This window comes from Lotus japonicus, chromosome 3 (genome assembly GCF_012489685.1).
Source record: "Lotus japonicus ecotype B-129 chromosome 3, LjGifu_v1.2".
Taxonomy (NCBI): domain Eukaryota; kingdom Viridiplantae; phylum Streptophyta; class Magnoliopsida; order Fabales; family Fabaceae; genus Lotus; species Lotus japonicus.
The window spans coordinates 15,083,364-15,099,503 of NC_080043.1; the positions used below are offsets into that span (position 1 = coordinate 15,083,364).

At 34.6% G+C, this 16,140-nt stretch overlaps 3 protein-coding genes across 6 annotated transcripts; all 3 read right to left on the reverse strand.

The window, feature by feature from the left end:
- Positions 1-1,088: 1,088 nt before the first annotated feature.
- Positions 1,089-3,452, reverse strand: LOC130743658 (uncharacterized). The gene is made up of 5 exons (XM_057595891.1): positions 3,007-3,452; positions 2,420-2,844; positions 1,979-2,125; positions 1,467-1,714; positions 1,089-1,349 (listed from the first exon to the last, which is right to left on the reverse strand). Exons 1-5 carry the CDS (start codon positions 3,450-3,452, stop codon positions 1,089-1,091), a joined length of 1,527 nt encoding a protein of 508 aa, XP_057451874.1.
- A 3,404-nt stretch (positions 3,453-6,856) lies between these two features.
- Positions 6,857-9,973, reverse strand: LOC130749183 (uncharacterized). 4 transcript variants are annotated; one of them, XM_057602498.1, is made up of 6 exons: positions 9,689-9,973; positions 9,533-9,588; positions 9,246-9,313; positions 8,667-9,140; positions 8,028-8,199; positions 6,857-7,234 (listed from the first exon to the last, which is right to left on the reverse strand). In XM_057602498.1, the coding sequence occupies exons 1-6, from the start codon at positions 9,831-9,833 to the stop codon at positions 7,079-7,081; spliced, it is 1,071 nt and encodes a 356-aa protein (XP_057458481.1). In that variant the 5' UTR covers positions 9,834-9,973; the 3' UTR covers positions 6,857-7,078. The 4 variants fall into 4 exon arrangements, with proteins under 4 accessions (XP_057458481.1, XP_057458483.1, XP_057458480.1 ...); XM_057602500.1 differs by having other exon boundaries at positions 9,255-9,313; positions 9,689-9,972; XM_057602497.1 differs by having other exon boundaries at positions 8,028-8,202; positions 9,689-9,971.
- Positions 9,974-11,867: 1,894 nt separating this feature from the next.
- On the reverse strand, positions 11,868-14,837 carry LOC130743412 (ADP,ATP carrier protein 1, mitochondrial). The gene is made up of 4 exons (XM_057595647.1): positions 14,667-14,837; positions 13,162-13,672; positions 12,691-13,062; positions 11,868-12,415 (listed from the first exon to the last, which is right to left on the reverse strand). Exons 2-4 carry the CDS (start codon positions 13,660-13,662, stop codon positions 12,119-12,121), a joined length of 1,170 nt encoding a protein of 389 aa, XP_057451630.1. The 5' UTR covers positions 13,663-13,672; positions 14,667-14,837; the 3' UTR covers positions 11,868-12,118.
- Between the last annotated feature and the right edge of the window lie 1,303 nt (positions 14,838-16,140).

Genomic DNA, 16,140 nt, shown 5'->3' on the forward strand with positions numbered 1-16,140 from the left:
CCATAAAAATTACATCACTAACTGGTTAGGACTAAAACTATTTATTTAAGAGAAAAAAAAATATATTACTAAAATAATAACATATTTGTAGTCAGATGACAGATTAGTGCATATTTAAGTAGCTTGAAATTTCATGTATGTAGTGATAAACAATTGTATTCCCACACGTAATAGCTTAAGCATCATATGAACATATAATATCATAACATTTGACTAATATGATTCCAAAATAGGATGAAAGCAATATGCACTTCAAATAAATTATCAGAATCAATAGTAGAAATCATCTAACAGCTTTTAAGTAAAACTATTATTACCAACACAGTTATTTGTCGGGCTGAAAGACTCCATGAGTATTTTGCCACACAATATCTCTTGCAAACCTTCAATCATAATATTCAACAACAAAAATAAAAGGAATCACACAATTGAATTGGAATCTCATCATTCAAGTACCAAATAGAAATAGCAACATATTATATGATATATTGAAAGTACAAAGTAATTTCAATTGACTAAAAATATTAGATAAAGAACAAACCTCAAATATTTTCAAAGACCTCCCTGTAGACAACATTTGTTGCTGAAGTGGTAATTTTTCCTTCATCATCCAGTATTAGGATTCTTAACACTTTTCTACTTTTGACTCTTGATACTGCTACGTAGAACTGACCATGAGTGAATACTGGTCTAGGAAGGTATGGCTCAAAGACTGCCCTTGACTCTTGTTGATGGTCATTGCGTAACAAACAGCCAATGGAAACTGTCGTCTTTCAAATTTGAATGGAAGACCAGAGTCTTGGGGAATCAAACTCATTCTACCAATGTAAATTTTTTGCCAGAATTTGTTCCAGTTACAACAGTCGCACCGATCACATTTGGGCACAAATCCTCTATTAAAAGTCTAGTTCCATTACATAATCCAGAGGATTGGTCTAAGTTTCTTAGAAGCATGACAAGCACCCATTTCTTTAACACAAATTTGTGATTTGGAATTCCATAACATTTTACTTCATGTAGAAACTCCGGGGTTAACCATGAAACTTCAACATCGTTGTCCTCATAAGATCTGCAAGTAGAATCACAACTCAGATATTCTTTTCTTCCCCTTCAATGCAAGATAAAATATATTGATTGACTTTTTCAACTGATTCTAATGTGAGGGCTAATATAGCTCTTTCTTGATAAAAGGTTGGATCTGTAAGATGAGAAACCATATCTGGATAAAAAAACTGTATAAGTTGGAGCAACGGTTCAGATGGATCAGTAATAAAAATATCATGAGGAACATCAATAAGCATTTTGCCGTCATCATTGGGTGTTGATTCACCGTTTCCCAATTTAAGAATCTACTCAGAAAATTATTTGACATCATCATTATCTTGATGTCCATTTGTATTGAGTAACCTCATATTTTTTGTCAAGGAAAGAACTTTGCAGTTTTCCCATAAATATGAAGAATTTACAGTTGCTGTAACTATATCTTGTCTAGACCCCTTTTGAATAACATGGAGTATTTGTTTGAAATCCCCTCCTAATACAACTACCTTACCTCCAAACGGTTTATTGGCATTTGCTCGATTCTCAGATGACATTATATCCTTGAGTGTCCTATCAAGAGCTTCAAAGCAAAATATGTTCAACATAGGCGCTTCATCCCATATGATCAAAGAAGATTGCTGCAACAACTTAGCCTTCAAGCTACCCTTGCTAACTTTACAGGTTAAGGTTTCATTGATATTAAGGGGAATTGAGAATCTTGAATGTGCCGTTTTGCCCCCGGGAATCTTGAATGTGTCGTTCTGCCTACCGTTGATGCAATTCCACTTGAGGCGACATTCAATACAATTTTACCAATTGCTCGTAGGCCAGCTGATAAAGTCTTCCAGATGTAAGTTTTTCTCGTTCCTCCATAGCCGTAGACAAAGTAAAAAATACCTGAATATTTGGTTACTGCACCCATGATTTCATCATGCACCTTTTCTTTGTTCATCAGTTAAGGATGACACCAGGTTTGCATGCATGTCTTGCATTTCTTCACTATTGTATGTCATCTCATCCACACCAAATTTATTCTGGTAGTGTTCCACCCCAGATAAGTCATAATTTGAGAAGCATGTAAAATCTGCCAAAGACTTCCCATTAGATTGCAAAATGTTGTCAATTTTTAGAAGACATTGTTTCTTCAGTTATGTTTCTTCAATTATCAAATCTGCAAAAAAAAAAGTATTATGCATATTAATACACATTAGAAGAATTTTTAATATAGTTAGCATGTTATCTGGTCTATCAAGGGACATGCGTAATGAGTATTCAATGCCTTCAGCCAATAACTGCCAAGTACTTTCCCATACATGGTCTGGCCTGCTCATAGAATTTGTTATGATCAAGGAAACAAATAACCCTCTTAACTGGTTACCTGATCCAAGCTCACTGGCCTCTCTGATAGCACCAATGTACTGTTTATCGTCAGACAACAACCCAAGAGCATAACATGCTTTTTGGTAAGTACTGTGAATTTCCCCTTTTACGGTCCTTATGCTCTCAAAGCTAATGCATCCTCTTTGAACAGCCAATAACATCCTCATGTAATATAATTCTCCGGTACCTGGTGGAATATATGTTAGTCTTCTAATTGAGTATCCTTGTTTCCTCAACTCCCATATTATGAACTTTTCATTATACACAAATTTACTTGGAAACTCAGAGTAGGTCAAATCCACGCCAAAAACATTGTGGTATAGTCCTTTTTTATCCAGTACATCCGTAATGTCTTCATGATCTCCAAAAAGAACGGATTGTTGATTCTCAAGGTGGAATTTTAATCCTTTTACCGGAGGCCACCTGAGATGAATGTCAAATGCAAAAGAAATAATTAGTAATTTTATGAGGCCATCAAAGATAACCTATGTAAAGTTGAATACAATACTACAATTAAAAGTAACCATGAAAGTATAAGTAGAATCAAAGACTTATTAGGTCTGCGTGTTTTGATGAAATAATCACCTTTCATGGATCTCAAACTTAAAAGTTCTCCAAACTGCTTCACACGGTGAAAGGTAGCGACAATCATAGTACTGCTCTATTTCGTCAACAACACGTTTATTTCCAGATGATTCAGCAGTTGTTGTAATCTCAGCAGTGACCCTGTCTGATCCTTTGTTAACATATTTGAACAGATACTTGATGGAATTTGACTTGTTGCAATACTCGACATTAATATGCGCATGATACCTCATTAGCAATTTTGGGTTATAAGGTACAACATTCCTGCTATCAAGTTCAATTCCATTCTTCAGAACTTTAATGCCAGACTGTCTTCTACGATAATGTGGATACCCATTGTCATCAATAGTTGTAGAATTCTGGAATTTCTTTGGGAAGTACTTAGTACACTTCCCATTCTTCATGCATGCACATGTTGGATTAGCTTTACCACATGGTCCATGCATTATTTAGGTGGAAACAACATCATACAATTTGGGGCATAATTGTGGATCTGGCAATTCTGCTGATATCTTTTTGTCAATATCATGATGTGAGGTAAGCTTGCTTTCACCATGTAACCATAATAGTATATGAGCATGCGGAAGACCTCGCTTCTGGAACTCAATTGTGTACATTCCTATTTTAATCAAGGAAATTATTTTGTAGGTGTTAGTAGCATAAATACTTGAAATAGATATAGCTAAAATTAACTAACATAATTGTAAGTTAATGAAACTTGTAAGTAATCTGACCTGCATCAACTTCTCCAAAAATATTTTCCTTCTTAAGATCTGCAATGAGATTATCAACCTTCATCTTGAACACTCGACATACTATATATGGTCGCTCATCTGGTTTTAGGTTTATGGAACACACAAAATCTGCGATTTCTTTCCAATTAGAATTGCAAGTGATTGTAATAAAAAGGTATGGAATGTAGGATCACGCGCTTACCACTACGCCAAAACCAATTGGTGTTAGTGAGGGCGCAACGTTATTTCTTGTTTTGGCGTAGTGGTAAGCGCGTGATCCTACAAGTGGTATCAGAGCCAGGTCCCGTGTTCGAATCCCACGGAAGGCATGCTGTGCAGCTAGTTTGGCTGGCAGGTGCTGGGGGGGGATTGTTGGGTCCAGGTGGGCCAGCATCCTGCCTGCAGGTAGCATTCGAAACGGGGCGCTGTCTGCTACGCTATAAGAAATAACGTTGCGCCCTCACTAACACCAATTGGTTTTGGCGTAGTGGTAAGCGCGTGATCCTACATGGAAAGCCCATCTTCTTACATATCGCCATAGCATCCTGGCAATTATTGAACATATCAATACTTAGGTTGATTAGTTGAGAATATGGAATGAATGAGAATCCAAACATCGGGATGTTTGTTTCCTTAATCACAACAGCTGTAGTTTTTTCTTGGAAGTTTAGACGACAAGAGTGATATGTTGATTTGTACTTTCCGATAATACCCGAAACAACTAAACCACTAAATTGGTAGACCACACCTTCCATGAGTTTGTCATTAAAGATCTCAATGACAGTCAAGCCTTTTATTGATGCTTGTATTTTAGAACTCTGTAAATTATAAAAAAAAATATGCTGAAATATTTGAAAATTTTTCAAGAAAAAAATTGTAAAGTTCGTAAATATACCTGATGATCCATCAATACCATGTCAATACTACCTATGTCTGATGGATTGTCAAAGGAAGGTAGAGTCCATAGACGTAATATCCTTGCAGCGAAGGAACTTGTTGCTTTTGAAAGACAAACATCTGATATGAGGTCTGTCATGGCTGAGGGGAAGTAGAGATAGTTGTTTGAGAATTTTTGAGATGGAGAACGTGAATTCTGAAATGTGTGATAATGATTTTTTTTATAATGAAGTTTTTATTTTTAAATTATTTTAAATTTTGTATTTTAAATTTGCCTCTTTTTTTATGAGTTAAAGATGATGAATATAAGATCAGGTGCATTGTTAACCTCAAGTACTTCTACTTGATTAAATCTAAACTAATCCACGAATTTAGAGTTAGTTAAAAAATCAAAATTCAATTCTGAGTTTTTAAAGCATTGATATGTGACCAGGTGCCAGGATGTTTCAAGTTTCTTTTTCACCTTAAATTGTGGGATTTTTAATTCAAAATATAATATTATATTATCAGAATTTTTATTCAAAATTCAAAACTTTTGACTACCGAAGTTAAAAAAATCATTCGAAATTTTTTTAGCTGGTTGTTACGTTTGTTTTTTCTTTTCTTTTATATTTTGAATTTCAAATAGTATATAGGTTTATTAGATGAATATTATGAAGCTTGACTATATAATATTTCATGAGTTTTAATAGCTTGACACATGTCCCTACAATTGTGGAAGTTGTAGATTGTTGACACCTAAGCTTTCAATGACTCTCAAACTATATATTATTAGATTAGATTACGATGAGACTATGAGAGGATGCTTCAAGTTTTTTTTTTCCACGTTAGTATATATTCTAGAATATTGTAATGAAGTTTTTTGTAATGAAGTTTTTATTTTTAAATTTTGTATTTTAAATTTGCCTCTTTTAACCTCAAATACTTCCACTTGACTAAATCTAAACTAATCCACAAATTCAGTGTTAGTTAAAAAATCAAAATCCAATTCGGAGTTTTTAAAGCATTGACAGGTGCGAGGATGCTTCAAGTTTCTTTTTCACCTTAAACGGTGGGATTTTTAATTCAAAATATAATATTATATTATTATATTTCTTATTCAAAATTCAAAACTTTTGACCACCGAAGTTAAAAAAATCATTCGAATTTTTTTTAGCTGGTTGTTACGTTTGTTTTTTCTTTTCTTTTATATTTTGTATTTTAAATTGTATATTGTATATAGGTTTATTATATGAAGATTAAGAAGCTTGACTATATAATATTTCATGAGTTTTAATAACTTGACACATGTCCCTATTATTGTGGAAGTAGTAGATTGTTGACACCTAAGCTTTCAATAACTCCCAAACTATATATTATTAGATTATACAATTTTTTTCACTCTAAACACTCTTAAATATCTTCCACTTTGTATGAATAAATAAAAAATCATTCAACTATTTTATCAAGTGCTTGAAATTGAGGAGAAAATGATTGCCTTGAATGTTAATTTCATTTTGATAAATTATTCCATTGCTAAAATATAGTAAAAATCAACATAACCATGACTAATTTCATACTCATAAACAATATAAAAGACATAAAATAAAAATATCAAAACTTGAAATCTAATACATTGTCACGGACCAACGGTTCAATGGAAAAAGTAAAATGTAGATAAAAGAAGTTAACTTTTTAGTGGCACTAAAGGTAAAATTGTCAAGCTATGGGGGCATATTTGAACTTTGAAGAGTGCGGGGCAAGATAATATTTTATAATATATAGTATAGTATTGTATGAAGCAAAAGTAAAAATGATGTGGGGGCACTTGACCCACCTTCTCTTAACGTGGGTCCGTCCCTAGGTATAGTTGACAGGTGTAGTCTATGGTTGAATTGAACCTTGATAGTAGGAACCATTTAAACTATGTCATAAAATGGTATGATTTGAGAACATTGTGACTCCTCATGTAGGGATATATTTGAGCTATTGTAACCCTACATGAAATGGTAGGCTCCTACCAACTTTCTCTATTAATATGTGACTTGAGTCGCATGATAAATGATGATGATATTCTATTATCTTAAATGTCATCAAAGTTGATAAAGAAGGGGAAGAAAATTATATCCTTCCTACTAACAGAACCAAGAAAGCCAAATAGAACAAGAAGACTTCCAACATCAAGTCAAGAGACAATGGATACAAATATCATCATCATCCCAGAAATGTGTAAGACCAAGTTATATGCTGTAAAAGTTCAAGAGGATGCGGATCGAACATTGAATCATCAGTTTCAGATTCTTACATCAATGGTACAAGGATATGGAAGCATGAAAGAATAAAGAATTGCTACAATGATAAAGAATGATTTCAATCTTAAAAAAAAATAGTTTTGCTTTATGAGGACAGCATAACATAGAAAACAAATGAAAGAATGAATCTATAATCACTTTGCACCAGGTTCAGCTTGACAGTGTGCAAGGCTTTAAGAACCAAAACATGTCCAAGGTCTTTGTTTCTCTTTCATCAATTACTGCAATGCTTCTGCAGTTGTATGAAGGTGATGACTCCTTTGCGATTTCCTTGTTTGGCTCAACCTCTTTAAGTATTCCTTTCTCCTGCACGATAAGGCTCATCAGTACTTCTTGAGTAATACTCCTCAAATGTGAAACACTTGGATTTAAAATTTAACATTTTAACAAAGCCTGTGTCTTAAGCACATTAGGGCCTGGAAGAAATTTGTAAAAGCCTAAGAGTTAGTAAAGCCTAAAATGTGATATTGTTTCATTCAAGATGAACTGCATTTGATTGGCAGAAGTAAATCAAAGTCATTTAAAAGTATACTATAATGTAAGGAGTGCATTTCAAAAGGTAAAGTACGGATTTCAGACACAATCACTTCATGCATGTTAGGATTGCGGTTGAGGATATATCTATCTGCAAAAAAAAAACCTAAAACCTCATCGAGTAGAGTTTTAAATTGCGGTTGAGGTTGCGGTTATGCTGCGGAAAAATGCAGTTTCACGCAGCCACATTGTGGAAAAGTGCGGTTTCACGCAGCCACATTGTGGTCGCAATGCCGTTGCAGGCACTCAAAATCCCTTCACATAGCGGACTACAATTTAAAAGCCTGCCATCAAGTATATCTTACATCATTCTATCTATAGACTATCAATTGTGTGAGTCCCGACTAAGAGAGAAACTGAGAGCCTCATAATGATTATTATACCCTACTAAATTTCCACATGTTGATTATGTTTTTCTCTCTTGATATGGAACAATTACCTGAATCAAGATTGATATGTATTCTATCAACGAACTTCTGCATTACCTGATTATGGTATACTCTGAAATAATATAGTCTAATGTTACCGTTGTCTTGTCAGTCAACTATTGGGTCTAGTAACGTACCATTAGCCGGGATTTCAAAGTCGTTGAAGGAGTAGTTTTATTGAGTCCATGAGCAGCAGAGAAGCACTGAGGAGAGGGAGGATTTACTCGAATTTGTTGTAAGTTCTCCTCCCTCTTGTTTTTTATACACTCCAGGTCAAGAGTTATAGGCCTGTTTTCTGCCTCGTCAGGTCTTCTGCAGATAAGAGTAATGCACATTTGATTAGATCAGAAATGCTAGAATGTGATAACATTCAAATTGAACAACGGTTTTAAATCACAGAACTATAGATATTGTAAGGTTGTTCAATAATTGCAAAATTCTTATCATTTAACTGGATGAAAGCGGCTAGGCCATAGGAAAAAGGTGTTCCTATTCCAATTTTTCTATGTGAATCTCTACTTTATTTGCATTTTTCCATTGCGTTTCAGATGTCTTCTCTTTCTTCTTCTCAAATCATCAATGCAAGGTTTAGTAAATTATTTAGTAAGGCTGTCTAATACCCCAGAAAAAATATTTCAGCACTGTTTTGTGTACTAAGGATCACATTACTGAAATCTCCATCTAATATTTAAAATTCGAATAGGGACAATGGATTTTACACTACAGTTACCAACTATAAAAAGAAAGGCATAGGTTCTGAGGGAGAGTATTCTTACTTCTTCCTCTGCTGCTTCACTTCAACCAGTGGCTTCCTTTCTTTCTCTCTTATATCAGACTTTCCCAAAGGTTGAAAAGGACATAATGGAGTCTTCTCCTGCACAACGCTTTCACTCCCTGTGGTGCTCAAATTTTCAGCATCTTCTCTCTCTCTGGCTCTCAGGGTCAATTTCTTCAGCTCATTATAGAATTCTGTGATGTGATTCAGAATAGGCCGCGGGGCAAACAAATTCTTCGTGGAGAGAACTGATCTCAACGGAGGCACCTTACTGTCCTCGATTGCATCATCAAATAGCTTCCTCTTCTCTTCACTTGACTTGATTGCAGCCTTCATGGTCTTGGTCTTGGTGGGTTGAATTGAAGGAGTACACATATTCGGGTCTTGGTTTTCGCTATCTAGGTTGAATCTGAAGTTATCATCAGGAGGAGAAGCCGATGATAAGGCCGGCACCCTTCTCTTGATTCTCCCATCTCTGTACCAAAAATTTCAACCTCAGTACACATATAAATGACTAAACTTCAATCTCTTAGCAGAACCTTGAAATGCATGGAAACAGAAATGGTATACTATTGCTTACAAGTAGTACCTTCTATTTTGGTCACCAAATGGAGAATTTTCCAAACCATAAGCTGGACTTTTAGACTTCTAGAGAAGGATAAAAAGAGTTAATCAGTGAACAGTGAACACAAACATGCAAAGTAGGGTTTTGAGTTTTGACTTTTGAAGCTCAAGATTGAGTCTTTATGTGTTAGGAAGACACCCAAATGACCCAATATAGAGAATCTCAATTTTCTGACAAATTCTCAGCTGCAAACATCAAATTGAACAAAAGGGTATCTGAAAAAGAGGGCAAGAATGGAAAACCTTGAAAGGACTTGGTGATCTGAGAAAATCTTCTGCTGTCTTGGGATGTTTACAATCTGCAACAACAACAACAAGAAAAACCAACAATAAGCAACAGATTAACAAAGAAAGAGTGAGAATCAGGAATTGGGAAAAGGAAGAATGAGGTTAGGTTACCAGGTTTGCAGAACCAGGCTTCATCATCTTTGTCGTGGTCAGGGGACAAGAAGTCAACCCATTTGGGTGCGTTGATGTGCTCGTAGAGTTCGTCTTCCACGAAATTCCACTCCACTCTCTTCCAATCGATTTTCGCGGGTTCCATTGATGATCATTCACACCAGAGAGAGAGAGAGAGAGAGTGAAATGGGCGTGGTGGGTAAGAGAGAGAGAGTGAGTGAGCGGGTGTGGGATAGTTGTGAAGGGTGCAAATGTGACCGTTACTGGGTTGGAGGGGGTGAACGTTACCCTTTGACCGTTGGACATCTCTTTAATGCATCCATGATCCATCATAAAAATAATCTAATTTATAATAATAATAATAATAAAATGTTCTCCCTAACATGCACCACACCACTTATTTTGACCGGTTATAACAAGTTAATACATTTTTTTATAAAAAAATATCATTAAAAAATTATCACTATATTAATTTTTTTTTTAAAGATGCCTTGACCTGTTATAGCAGGTTAAAGCAAGTGGTGTATTTTTACACCACTTAAAAAGTAGTGCATATTATGGGTCACAATAATAAAATCCTTAATTTAATGAATCTAATGAGTTTTGATACACACGCTTGTCTTATCACTTATTTCACTTTTCTTTCTTCTTATATGATATATGTGGATGTGAATTAGAAGCGTGATAATTTATTTTCAATCTAATTATAAGTGTTTTTTCTTTAATCAGAAAGATAAATTACACCATCTATTGATTGATCCTTAGATTTCTCCAACTCATATGTCTCGTAATTCTTACCAATTGAGCTATCAATAATTAATATAGTGCTTTGATCTCTTTAATTTTTTTTAGTTAATTTAATTTTATGTAAAACTTATTTACGCTATTAATGTATAACTTGATTCACAAAAATAAAAGTAATAATACAATGTGTCAAAATGTGATGTATTGCCAATCATAGAAATGTCTTATATTTTGTGAAGATATTTTCCCATATCTTCTCTTCATTCCAATTTATAAATCAAACATTTGTCCTTGAAACTTGAATGATAACTCAAGCGGTAAGAGTTAGGGAACATATGAATTGAGTGGGGAAAGTCAATGGATCAATCTTTACGTGCAATTTATCTTTTTGATGTAATAAAAAATTTATTAAATAAAACAAACATTTTATTCCAACTTTAAATATTTATGTAAAATATATCAAATATTTCCTAATATAATAATAATAATAATAATATTAAATAATAAATTAATTAATAAAGCTGAAATAATACGAAGAAGAAAAAGAATTTTGAGGGAGTTAAACAACTGCGGAGATGTTGACTATGGGTTCTGATTTGTGGCCATAACCCTCTACTGAAAGTTTCAAAGGGTATTGTGGTGATAGCGATGAGGCTACCGAGTGTTTAAAGGGGGGGGAGGCTCTGTTGAAAAATAGTTAACTATCGTATAATAAAAAAAATTGTCCTCTCTTCAGCTAGTGGAAACCAACTGCAGAGGCAGCATATCATCGATTGTCTCATTTCATTACAAAAGTAAGTTGAGCTAGTTGTCAACCATTGTGATCGATCGAAACAGAGCATTCTTCTCAACTCGTCAATGATTGGTGAAGAGCAAGGTGTGACTTGTGAGAGCACAACAATGGGGTCACAAAAGAAAACGTAAGGAATTTGGAACATAATGAGACATGTCTTATCTCTATTCTCAAGAGGCACGTCGAGATCAGTCTTCAGTTCAGGGTCACTTCTATAATTGGAACTTCATTTAATTGGTTCAATTTGTTCACCCAAATTTCAAATATACCACAAGATTCCTTACGAAGATTTCTTAAGAAGTCACATTATCTACACTCAACTGTGGTTCAAAGTTCAAACACACTAATGCAGCTTTTAGTCTCACATCAAAATATCAAATGAGACGTTATATCTAATTCTATAAATGTCTCACCTATTTCAATCTAATTAAGGCATATGAAGAGTGAGGTAAACATAATGTCAACTAGAGAAAATTTCCACATGCATAACCCTCCCAACCCTCACATTTGAGTAGCAAGAAAAACTACGGATACCTTATCATACAGGTATAATTAAAGAACAAGGATCATTCCAGTTCCTTTTCACCAACAAGAATCATCATGAAATCAAATTCATCGGCATTTATTATGGAGATAAGACAATCAGGACCAATATAAGTGATATATTTTAATCTCAAACAAAAAATGTAATTCTAAGTGACAGTTGCTTATCCTGCCACTCCAATAAATCATACCTTTGAAGTGAATCTTTCAGCCAAAATAAACGGGTCTTAGGGACAGAGTCCCCCTGAGTGAACTTATTAAACAAAATTTGCTGAAGCAATTAGTCTAACTCTCAGAAAATGATTTTCATCGCCATCTAAAACAATAAAATGACTCAGAAGCTAAAACACTTAAGCGCCACCAGATCCATATTTCTTGCCGAACACAATGACCTGCAACTTGTCGTAACCAGCAAGCACACCAGCACCAGCAACAGCACGGAGGATGTTAGCACCAGCTCCCTTAAACAGCGACTTGGCTCCCTCATTCTTGAGGATTTGTTGGAATGCATCCAAGGAGCTCTTGTACTTGACAGCTTCACCAGATGTCATCATCATTCTTCTCCTAACGGTGTCAATGGGGTATGATGCAAGACCTGCACCATTGGTGATGAGCCATCCAAGCCCAAAGCTTGCAAAGAAACTATCCTGCAATGACCAAATGAGAAAGGGAAATGTCAATAAGGCTTAAATTTATCAACAGAAATCCATCTATCACAGTGAATGTCAATAAGGCTTGAATGTTATTGAAAGGTTTAGTGAACTAAAAACTTAATCACAGTCAACACAAATCTGAAGAACCTTTCAAGTTTTTTGCTTCAAAACACCAGGCATTAACATGATTAAAAAGACACATTGGCAAAATCACAACCAAAAAAATTAGCAAAAATGAATATCTCATATAAATGGGGGCAGAAACAAACCTGCAATTTTCCAGTAAGGAGTACTGGTTTCAGGGAATCATACATTCCAAAGTAGAGACCACGATACACAATGATTCCAACACAGGAGATGTTGAACCCACGGTAAAGCCCAGCAACACCATCAGATGCCAATGTCTTCCTGTAGACATCAACAAGACCATTGAATTGCCTTTCTCCACCTTTCTTTGCAGCCTTTGCATCGTTAGCAAGACGGGTACGGGCATAGTCAAGAGAGTAAACAAACAAGAGGGATGAGGCACCGGCAGCACCTCCAGAAGCCAAGTTGCCAGCAAACCATTTCCAGTAACCATCCCTGTCCTTCTTGAAGTTGAAAAGCCTCTTGAAGTAGTCCTTGAATGCAAAGTTCAGAGCCTGGTGGAATTTGAAAAGAAAAATTAGCATCCAATAATAAATAAACCACAACAGTGCAAGGATTAAGGTAGTAAAAATCAAAATTTACACAAAACCAACCTGAGTGGGGAAATAACGGATGACATTTGCAGTGTTACCTCTCCATAGGGCAACGATACCCTCATCCTTTGTGGTTCTAGCAAAACAATCACCAATACCCTTGTAGGGCTCGGATAGCCTGCCAGTCTTAATCATCTCATCCTGGTTCTGGATCAAAAGCTTAACCCTCTCGATGGGAGCAGCAGCAGTTTTGGAGACAGCAGCAGAAACACCACCCATGAGAAAGTCAATAAAGAAATGGCTTTTCTCAGCTGGAGCTCCGACAAAGACAGGGGAGGCAGTTGCAGCAGCTGCAGATAAATCAACAGAGGCTCTGCAAGAGGGCATCACCGGGTACTGCAATCCAGCATTTGAGTAGTTCCCGAATGAGCGCCTTTGGTAGAGGGCAGGATGACGGTAAGCACCATCATAACTCTTGATACCAGATGACAGACCAAACTGAGAGTGGAGCTTCCCAGTAGCCTTCTCCACGATTGTAGGGTGCTGAACCTGATCAACCATGGTGCCTTTCCTAAAGAACACAACAAGTAAACAATGTCAAATAAACATCATAAATTTCGCAAATCCAATCATAACAACATTCATATAGGAATTCACAACCACCAAAAAAGTACAACTAATAACCAACATACCATCAATATAAATCAAGCAAAACCCTAAAATTTAATCTGACTTCCCAAAATGCTAACAAAAGGAAAAAAAAACAAAAAACAGGACAACATCAATCCACACATGAGACAAGATGCTGCCAAGCAAATCAAAATCAAAGACAGGCAATCAAGGGAAAAATCAGATCTAAAAAATTAACATAATTGTAAATAACAACATTGCTTCTTCATACATACCACAATTATTTGTGATACAAATATTCAGCTACCCAAGTATACTTTTGAACATGTATAATCAGTAAATCGCAAACCAGCAAGAAAAAATCAAATAAAACCAAAATTCTGAACCACCCTTTAACGCCATAAAGCTTTTAAAAACAGTAATAATACAGAGTGATGAATATCGAAGCTTTTCAAAAGAAAAACAGCAAAAAATACAACGATTACACAGAACAATTGGGAAAAGAAGAGAGAAACACGAAGAACAAGTAAGATCTAAAAACAAGTGACCAATATAAACCAAAAAATTTCATTCTGTTAAAAAGTTGAACCAAAGATTCGTTGATTGATAAAGGAAGGAACATTTTTTTTGTGAGAATCAAATCAAAAACATATTCAGCTTACAGATGAAGCCAATCTGGATCAGATCACAGAATAACAAACAGACACAGATCTACAATTTCCGCGGATTAAACAATGAAAAAAAAAAAAAAACATCGGATCAAACAGTAAACAACAGTACAGACCAAACAAAATCGAAACAGAACTGAAATTGAAGACAGATAGCATCGTACAGCGTAAAATGAGAAGAGAGCGAATCGAAGAGAAAAAAGAGAGTGTTACAAAATTTTGAGATCTGAGAAGGTTGAAATGGAGATAGGTTAGCGTTGATTTTACCTTTTTCGGAATCAAAAAGAAAGGGTGGGCTGGGCGTGAAGGAAGGAGAGGAACACGAGGAGATATGAACGGAGTTGAGGTGTGCTGCGTGCTTTGAACGGAGTGAGATTGGAGGTGGTTTTATATGTGACTGCAGTCTCAAGGGGTTGTTGGGTTGCAATTTGCATGTGGGTACCACGATTCTACTAGGCCACTCAAAATGGGCTCGTATTCTCGGCTCAACCCATCTTATGGGAATTTGATTCACAAATAGAATTCATATTTTATTTTAAGTGTGTTTTTTTTTTATTAATAAAAATATAGGGTTAAAGGTTAATGATCAAATTAGTCTCTGATTTATAAGTGATTTTGATATTAGTCACTCATCCGAAAAATGACGTTTAGTAGCGGTCACTTTTATAATTACTGACTGATTTTTATTGTCACAAACTCGCTTATAAAATTAAAAACTCATTTTACCATTAACCCAAAATATAGTTAACTAGTATTGATTATGCGTCATGCACTCATGGAATAAGAGTACTTTGTCGCCATACATCAAGTTTTTTCATATTTCCTCTCTTTTTTTCTTTTTTGAATACGTATATCACTTATTTAAGTTTTTTTTGTATTCCTAGTTACATTCTAATTCCCTTTTTTTTGTATTTTGTTATGCTTTGAATCAATATACTAATAACATTTTAATCTTCCAGATGTATATACGAAAACATAAAATACAAATTTTTTGAGTTAATTTTCAAATCAATCCTTTAAAACTATTTGATATCAACTTTTTATGACATATTTGATATCATTTTGAACATAAGATATTACATTCAATTTTTTTTATTTTGTTATATAAAAAATAACAATAACCATTAAAAAAATATTTTTCCAGCATATATCTTAATGGAAGAAAAGTCACAATTAACTTTTATTAATTATTTTAATGTCATTAAAAACCATTAAATGTCCGATTAATACAGTAGTTATTTTTGAAAAAAAAACACAATTGACTTTTGTTAATTATTTTAATGTCATTAATAGCTATTAAATGAAATATAAATACATTAAATTTTTTCAAAAATTTGGAATTATTTAATATTTAAATTACTAAAAAATCAAAAAATATAAATATAACATCATCTACCTAATAATTATAGTATGAGAGAGAAAGCTTATGAAGAAATACATATATAGAATGAGATGACGACTCTTGTCGGAGTTGCCACTTTTTGATTTCGAAAATAGTATGTAGTATAGGATTGGAAGTTTGTAACGCGGGATAAATCACAAGGTGTGGGAGTGCATGAGTGACTTTAACACAGCTTTGTTAGGAAAGGTAGTGTGGCAGTTGATGTATAGTCTGATTAAGCTTTGGGTGCAAGCTTTTCAGCACAAATACATGTAGAACTCCTTCGTCCTCAGTGTATTGAGGAGGTCTAATGTATCATCTATTTCGAGAGGAATATTGAAGGCCGGAGAAAAACTTCAA

Coding starts and splice junctions, on each gene's coding strand:
- LOC130743658 (XM_057595891.1), bottom strand. CDS start 3,452: ATGCATGGACCATGTGGTAAAGCTAATCCAACATGTGCATGCATGAAG. Junction 2,845..3,006: donor AAGTTTGAGATCCATGAAAG/GTGATTATTTCA, acceptor CATTCATCTCAG/GTGGCCTCCGGTAAAAGGAT. Junction 1,715..1,978: donor AACTGATGAACAAAGAAAAG/GTGCATGATGAA, acceptor TAACCTGTAAAG/TTAGCAAGGGTAGCTTGAAG.
- LOC130749183 (XM_057602497.1), bottom strand. CDS start 9,833: ATGGAACCCGCGAAAATCGATTGGAAGAGAGTGGAGTGGAATTTCGTG. Junction 9,589..9,688: donor AGCCTGGTTCTGCAAACCTG/GTAACCTAACCT, acceptor TTGTTGTTGCAG/ATTGTAAACATCCCAAGACA. Junction 7,235..8,027: donor CTTTGAAATCCCGGCTAATG/GTACGTTACTAG, acceptor CTTATCGTGCAG/GAGAAAGGAATACTTAAAGA.
- LOC130743412 (XM_057595647.1), bottom strand. CDS start 13,662: ATGGTTGATCAGGTTCAGCACCCTACAATCGTGGAGAAGGCTACTGGG. Junction 13,063..13,161: donor TCCGTTATTTCCCCACTCAG/GTTGGTTTTGTG, acceptor AAATTCCACCAG/GCTCTGAACTTTGCATTCAA. Junction 12,416..12,690: donor TCCTTACTGGAAAATTGCAG/GTTTGTTTCTGC, acceptor TGGTCATTGCAG/GATAGTTTCTTTGCAAGCTT.